Source organism: Salvia hispanica, chromosome 3, assembly GCF_029641045.1.
Source record: "Salvia hispanica isolate PSC_SH4W2 chromosome 3, Shi_PSC_v1, whole genome shotgun sequence".
NCBI classification, from domain to species: Eukaryota; Viridiplantae; Streptophyta; class Magnoliopsida; order Lamiales; family Lamiaceae; genus Salvia; species Salvia hispanica.
The window spans coordinates 25,288,696-25,296,633 of record NC_142694.1 but is presented as its reverse complement, the minus strand read 5'-3'; the positions used below and the strand labels follow the sequence as shown (position 1 = coordinate 25,296,633).

The 7,938-nt window shown below is 34.2% G+C and overlaps 2 protein-coding genes across 5 annotated transcripts; both read right to left on the bottom strand.

Annotated features, from left to right (window-relative positions):
• Window positions 1-2,365: 2,365 nt before the first annotated feature.
• Window positions 2,366-4,326, bottom strand: LOC125215435 (uncharacterized). Of its 3 annotated transcripts, none has more exons than XM_089068229.1 (4): window positions 4,092-4,326; window positions 3,816-3,865; window positions 2,956-3,025; window positions 2,366-2,860 (listed from the first exon to the last, which is right to left on the bottom strand). In XM_089068229.1, the coding sequence occupies exons 3-4, from the start codon at window positions 3,004-3,006 to the stop codon at window positions 2,504-2,506; spliced, it is 408 nt and encodes a 135-aa protein (XP_088924355.1). In that variant the 5' UTR covers window positions 3,007-3,025; window positions 3,816-3,865; window positions 4,092-4,326; the 3' UTR covers window positions 2,366-2,503. The 3 variants fall into 3 exon arrangements, with proteins under 3 accessions (XP_088924355.1, XP_088924354.1, XP_047972814.1); XM_089068228.1 differs by lacking the exon at window positions 3,816-3,865 and adding an exon at window positions 3,131-3,244; XM_048116857.2 differs by lacking the exon at window positions 3,816-3,865 and having other exon boundaries at window positions 4,092-4,314.
• Window positions 4,327-4,932: 606 nt separating this feature from the next.
• On the bottom strand, window positions 4,933-7,745 carry LOC125211404 (asterix-like protein). Of its 2 annotated transcripts, XR_007174504.2 has the most exons (4): window positions 7,561-7,745; window positions 7,280-7,380; window positions 6,962-7,036; window positions 4,933-5,230 (listed from the first exon to the last, which is right to left on the bottom strand). XR_007174504.2 is itself a non-coding variant. In XM_048111174.2 (3 exons), exons 1-3 carry the CDS (start codon window positions 7,699-7,701, stop codon window positions 5,161-5,163), a joined length of 312 nt encoding a protein of 103 aa, XP_047967131.1. In that variant the 5' UTR covers window positions 7,702-7,740; the 3' UTR covers window positions 4,933-5,160. The 2 variants fall into 2 exon arrangements, 1 of the variants encoding a protein (XP_047967131.1); XM_048111174.2 differs by lacking the exon at window positions 6,962-7,036 and having other exon boundaries at window positions 7,561-7,740.
• Window positions 7,746-7,938: the final 193 nt, after the last annotated feature.

Here is a 7,938-nt window from a genome sequence, read left to right as displayed (position 1 = left end):
AATGGAAATGTAATCGCCTACAAGATCCGTTCTACATTTTTCAATTCCAAATCCAGGAAAACAAATTGGAGAATGGAGCTCTACCGTTTGCCTCTGCCCAACAATCATGAGGTACCAAGGATCAGAATTTATGTTCAGAATTCAGGTAGACAAGAGTGGGTGGTAGCAAGGATCAGAGTAGCACAAGAATTTTAAAGCCGAAGAAAGTTTAGTGTTGATAATAATATTCAATATTAATTAATTATTTGTTTCAATTTATATACACCAGTGTTTCTAGTGTAGAGAGCTGTTGTTGTTTCTAGATTGGACAAATTTCTAAGTTAGTGTTAATAATAACAAACCCTATCCCTTTAAAGGGCTTTACTTTCACCGAGTTTTATTTTTAACCTTTTAATATTCATATCAATCATATCCCAATTTTTCAACTTATCAATTCAATCCAAATCTTTTCAATTATATCGATTTTTAATTAATTATCATGACACAGTAAACTGACCTATTATTTCCACGCAAAAATGAGTTGTATGAAAAAAAAAATTTATATTGAATTTTTAGAATTAATTATCACGTTTGATTAAATTTGTCTATGATGATTTTGTAAAAACATAAGGTAGAATATATTAACATGTGAGTCTAACTGCTATATGATGTATTGATGTATGTCAACATAAGATAAAATATTAGTTAACTTAAATGGCTTTTTACATGTGGTAATATGTAACGTTAGTTGAATTATAAATGGCTTTTTAGATAAGGTAATATCGATGTGGAGGTGTGATCAATTGCTAACTTTTTTAAGTTGCTAACTCATCAACGCAATTTATTTAAAATCTGTGTCGCAAAGTTATCAAACTATTTAAAAAGTTAGCAATATAACGCAACTATTAATTGCGATTAAATTTATACTAGAAAATTAATGGTGATTGATCTCTAATTAATGGCAATTGATCTCTAAATTAAATATATATTCAAGAAAATTAACGGCGATTGATCTCTAAATTAAATATATACAATTGAAAATTAATGGCGATTGTCTGTAAACTCGAATATAAATAGGGAATATGAAATGATACTAGTTGAAGAGCATGAATGGCACGTTTTTCTTTGCAAATAAGTGCAATATTTTTGGTGATTTTAGCGTATGGTTCAATTGTTGGAGATTGCGTGATAGATATAGTAAAATGCGATGAAGCTGAATGTGCACGTATATGCAGTGAAGCTTATGGTGCGAACCTCATCAAGTCCTTTTGTCAAGATTTGCCATTTAAAGATTGGAGAGTATGTATTTGTGACCATGTCGGCGGTTCTATTGCGCTAACCGATCAACTTGTTCGAACATAGAGATTAAATCAACTTGAATGTTTTAGGGCTTGTTCGCCATCTTTAATTTATGTTTAGTGCAAGTAGTATGTTACTTTTTATATGGGTTAAAATAATCTGAGCAATATATTGTACCTTCGTCTCACTATCTAGGTCAAACTTTCAAAGATGTTAGTCTAAAAATAAGACGGGGTTTTTAATAAGATTAATTAATATGCATACCAAGGCCATATTCATATTATTGTTATTATTATTATTTTATCATTCATTCTTCTTTTTTCCATTTTAATTGCGTTTGTCATGCTTGACCTTTGTTAATTAAATTAGATATTAATATATAAATAAATAAAGCCATATTGCCTTGAAATCAGATAAAGTTTGGCAATTTATTCAAGGGCTAATAACCAAAAAATACGCTAATTTTTGGTCAATCCAAATTCTTACTAGAATCTTAAAATGTGTGAAAAAATACATAAGTTTTAACTTATGATCAAATTTCCTGGCAAAATAAAGTTGGATGTGCATTTTTTACACCATTATAAGAAGTTCGTTCTATAAAATACATCGTTTAAGGGAACAGAAGGTTAGATGACATAGACATCTTAGTGCACCACGTAGCGCAGTTGGCAACGGAGGGACAGATCTTGCTGCAATGAGTCTGGGTTCAAATTCTATTGTTGTCGTGTAGTTGTTTCCATCTCTCAGTCACAAGTGTAAGGCCTTGGGAGATGGGCTTCTGGCAGCCAGTGGGTTAAAGCCTCCCTCTTAACGGGCTACTGCGTATCCTGATTTAACCCCCTCATATGATGTCGGGCCGGAGTGTGGGGGCCGCCAAGGCGACGGAATCGCCTTTTTTTGCTGCAAGGATTTTTCTGGAATTGAATTTTATGGAAACTTTACCAGTGCAAAATAAAATTTGGTGTATTTTTTTTTTCACCGCACTTAAAGCTTGTGGTAAAAACATGAATTAACTAAAAATTTGTGTATTTCTTTTGCTATTAGCCCTTTATTCACTGTAATTTATGGAGAATATATGGCGATATAATTAGTGCAATATTTGTGTGTTAAATAAGTGTTAACTTTCACAGTTACTGACCAAACAGCATCTTGATTACAAAATACATGAAAGAAGAAAAATATAATTTCATTAAGTACATTTCATGATTTACTATCTAAACTCCAATCAAGATTGTCTTCCTCCCACCTTAACATGCAATTTCTGGGTCCGGTTTTTGGCTGAAATAGCCACGAGAGCTCCAAATCCAACAGCCACACCGACTCCAATAATTAGAGACGGAAAATGAACACTTGATTCCTTTTTCCTCTGCATAATATCCCACTGCAGCTTAACATCGTCTGGGTGCCATAGACTTAGGTGTAATGCCAGCGTCATACTTAGATCTACGCTGTCTGATGCCTTCATTACATCCAAACATACGGGACAAGAAACCTTTGAACTTTCTCTATCCTTAACTGTAGTTACCCTCCCTGCTACTGCTATAGCTTTTTCCCTCAAAGATGTACGAACAGGGGGAGTAAACTGGAGTGTAATTGAAAGAAGTGACGATGTTTACACACTACCATCATTGTTTAGACTGAAATAAATCAATAATAGAGAAAGAGGCCTTAGCATACCTTCATAAATTTACAGAACCGCAACCATGTTGCTCGCAGCACATCCTTCATTTGCACCCAGCTGGGAATTCTGAACATAGTAATCATCAATTTACAGTAAAAGTGGAATTCGAAACAGAATGATTGATCACTCTCAGTCACATTGAGAGACGATAAACTAAATATGAGTCCTCACACGTGTTGATTGGTTGACAAAGAGGATCATATGTGGTTCAAATGGATGACTTTTGCACACAGAAGTCAGAAAGAAGGGATGAAAGTCATGTTACTATCATACTTCCACCAAAAACTGCACAGGCGCACAATTGGCATTGCTCAAGATATATTTGTATTCAACTAATTAATGGTAGTGACCGATGTGGTCTGCATAAATGATACGAAACTTGCTTCGAATAGCTATTGGCAATTAACAGGAAGTCAGGAGCCGAGATAATCAAAGGACACAAACTAAGTCTTGATCCCTTATTGCTCTTAAAAGCAATCAATCTATCAGATAAAGAGCTTCTTTGGAGGAGGGAATGTGGAAAATTTCGATGACACTATATAAACATCGTAAATACTTTTTAGAAAAAGGAAAAAATCTGCAGCTAAAGAAGATGGATCCGACACACTTGAGTAATAGTCCAGCAAGCATACAACGAACGAGGCAAAGAGACTATTGTGTATCACTGAGATACCTAAAAGCCACAAACTCTAATCTTACTCAAATAGTTGGAATGTAAATGGTTATAAGCTATAGTGGAGCTGAAATTGTTCAGGATTCAACTATAATCACTTATCTTTCCCCCTTTACTTTCTACTACTTAAGTACCAGTAACGAGTAGGGTTCAAAACACCATCAACACAGGATAAGAACACACCATTAACTGAAACCGAGTCATCAATCAGAATTGAAAATCCGGCATTTCTCCTGATCAATTGTGAAGAAACCATCTCAATCACAAACTATTTGCAAACATGTGAACAAATTATGAAGTGAAAGCAATGCATTTCTGCTCAACAATTGAAAAGAAAAGGCAAACAGAAACACGAGCGCAAAATAGAATCGACAGGTTTGTTCAAACTAATCCATCAAATTGCTCACAAACCTCATTAATATGCATAAACAAGAATAAATTTGATAGGTAGTAATTTACCTTCGATGCAGATGCGTTATGTAGATCGAGATAGATAAGTAAAGTTGCAGAGAGGGAAAGCAGTGGGAGAGGTTGCGGAAAAGCAGTAAAAGGTGGGGGGGTTTGGGTTTTATACGCCGATTGAAAAATTGGGCGCTATCATTTTCTGCGACTTAATTTTTATATATTTATCCTCTCCGCTACTTATAAAAACAGAATATAATTTCTCATTTTTCACACCAAATTTATTTTAAAGGTAAAATCTAAACAAGTAGTAGACTAGTAGTAGTAGTAATTTATCAATAGATAAAATCTAAAATTATAGTACTAGTATTTTACAAAATCGAAATTTAAGGAAAAATATTTTTAGATAAGCTTCCAATGATTGTGTTTTAAATAGGCAAGACAGTTTCTGAAAATTCCTTTTGTAAGCATTGTTACAAACTCAAGATGTCAAAGTCTACAATACAAACGTGGGAAAGCGGCTGCGTAGAGTAAATTATGTATTGATGTAGAGAACTGGTAGCCAAAAATAGGGTCATAGCTAAATGTGATTGTGTTGCATGACTATTGAAGTTTGATTGTGGAGCCTATGTTTTGTTTTTGTATAGTGGTGAGAGTAGTATATTTTAGTTGAATGTCGATTGTACACTAGCTAAGTAGATTTAGTTTACTTTCATACGACCAAACAAAGTATAAAAATTCAGCTGAAAAGTATGGGCATAACTGAACAAAATTGGTTTAGATCATAAACAGTTACTAAATGTTAACAAAATGAAACTATTATGGCTGCAGATTTCATGTTACTAGGCATCTAAATTATTGTAATGCAAAAATCAATAGATCCACAGAGAGAGTTCAATTCATGCAGAAAAAACAGAGCATTTAAGATTTTGAGTTTTCAGGCTACCAGTCGTGCAAATATTCTTTAGAGTCATAGTAATGCTGAACATATTCTCCAATTATCTATCAACTTGTAACAAAACTAAAAGAGGCAATAATAATAGTCAAGCTGATGGAATGTGCTAAATGAACCACCATTTGGATGGAGCAAGAACAGACAACAAGGAAAGCTTCTGCACCCAAGATACTACGAACTTTTAGGGTTCGGACGAGGCCCTACCCCCAAGTAATTCGTCACCAGCCCCATGATACCAAACCTGACATCCAAAAGAAAAAATGGGAAAAATTATTAGTTAAGAAATAAATAGGACAAATAAATTATTGAACCAATGGTTCATAATCTTCTAAGAAAAGGGCATTAAACCAATGGTACATGTCTAAAGTTCTAATCAAACTAAAGGAAGGATCAGAGGTTTCTCAAGTCAATGATATGAATCCAATTCTTCCCAAATTAACATACAGTTGAATTATTAGTGCTGCCATTAAGCAACTACCTTAAGTCCAATTTCTCATAAATGGGGCATGCCACATCAAAAGGTACATGACATATATATGCATGTTCAGATTTTAGCTCCTCTAAATATTGTATTGACGTTGTATTGACACTATGCATAGGTTTTATCTTCTTTATATTAACAAAATGAAATAATGTGATCAACAAATTTACACAAGGCTGCAATCTCATAAGTAATGAGGCTAAAAATTTCATGATGACTAAAACAATGAGAACTTGATGAATATCCTAGCTATATACTCCACCATACCGATAAGAGCACATCTTTTACACCTCAAAATGCACAATATAAAGTCACACAAGTAACTAATGCAATTGCAAAAGGATTCTTTTTTAAATTTAATCACGGATGCCAGTCATCACTCATCATCATTACCCAATGCCCATCTAATGATTTCAAAAGGTATAAGCTTCTTCAAAGGATATCTAAATATTTGTTTGAAGACTTAGTATATTGTAATAAAGGATTTACAAAAATATTCACACCTTGACTGAAAACCTTCTACCATAGTATCAAGTCACTTCCAAAAGAAGTAAAGATTTGTAGTGACTTTGGTGTACTGCGTCAAACTAAAGGTAGAGAGTCTACAAACAATCTAACATCATTCTCATTATATCTGTGAACCCGTAATAATTGCTGGAGGCATTTTCAAACATGAGTTATTATAAAACTGAAACGCGATTTGTGATTAACTATAGTAGTGTGGGAAGTAGAAAAGGTTAGGGAAGCAATGTGATAAAGAAATTTTGACTCCATAATCATTCTAATAAATTAAAACACAACTAGTAAAATAATCTAGAATGACTTGAAACCAATGGGAATGAACCATTTGAGACTTCTAATCTACACTGAAAATCTTGTCAAACACTTGTAGCAATAGGACCCAAATTGTTATTTGCTGTACAACTCGCCCAACATCTTTAGCTAATTGTCTGTAACATTTCTTAGCTCCAATGCGCATGTGTTTACACATTTGCACAGATCAAGTTTTATAGTCCAATGTCTTGTCTTAATTCAAGTAGTATTGGCTGCAAACCAATTGCACCAAACAAAATCCGTTAACCAAATGTTTACACCTAATTTCTCATGGTTCCAAATTCCCAGTTAACATACAGGAGGCCAGATGCTAACTTAAACAATGACTCTAGTGAATGTACCGAGTCTGAGAAAGCCAATGAACACAGCATAGTCCGGTATAGACTGCTATGGAGGTCACTTAAACCAAAGAGAAATAGTAATGAGAATGCAATCATAAAAATAGTTTTGGGGAAGGTGATTTGCAACGATAAACACTCTAACAACCTAATAACCTATTGCAGCGAAAGAACGAATCCTAGAAAAACAAAAGGAAGAAAAGAAAGACTATATAGTCTAGATTTTTCAGCAATGAATATTCATCAACATACTAGAGTAACTCGATAGCGATGGGAGTAGTGGTTCATCAGCAGTGATACTAAGGTAAAAATAGAATACCTCTCTAGACATTAACTTGTAGTTGGGCATTAACTAGCCTGCATCACTCTTCCTTAATCTACATTTCGAATGGTACTGAACAGAATCACCATATTACATACAAAGTCTATCACTTCAGTGAAACGCGAAATCATTATAATAGCTGACATACAAATGCAAAGACGTTTTGTCATTATTTGTGAAAAGAAAAAACTAGATTTAAAAGGTGTCTACCTATATGCATCTGTGAGACAAGAAATATTTAATATAACAAAAAACTCACATCATAGCCATGGAGATCTGCGAGACAAGAAATATTGAATATAACAAAAAACTCACATCATAGCCATGGAGATCTGCTTGAGATCGTTCTCGATATTCCTCATATTAGCAAGCGACTGAGCGCAGAATATGATCGCGAGCCACGAACAAAGCTTGTACTGCATAAATTAGTTGAAACAATCAGCATCCACGATGAAACGAGCACAATCAAACTCAATCAGCAAAATTTAGTAATTCACTCTAATTACTCGGTAAATTTATTAACACATCACAGCTGCCACTCAATTAAAAAGTATCGGTGTAACACATAGATCGGAGATGAAGAGGAAGATTCGTACCCGGAACATAGCGCCAAAGACGCCGAATATAACGGCGATGAAGCCGGAGTAGTCGATGGGAAGATCCTGCGCAGCGATGACAGGTGCCTTGTACGGCCGCGCGGCCGACGGTAGCCGGGGATCGTTGGATTGCGACGCCATTGCTTTGACTGTGTTTGGAGAGATGCTAACCACAGATTTTATACTGTTATTTTTATTCTTTTTATTGATATACTTGTATTTACTTTATTTTTATTCTTTTTATTGATATACTTGAATTTGATCGCATACGGTATTTTATTTTATAAATACCATACAGTAACTGATTAATATTAATTTATCTAATTAATCAGGGCATACTGGGATTTTAGGGCTTTTATTTAAATTAATTAGGGATTT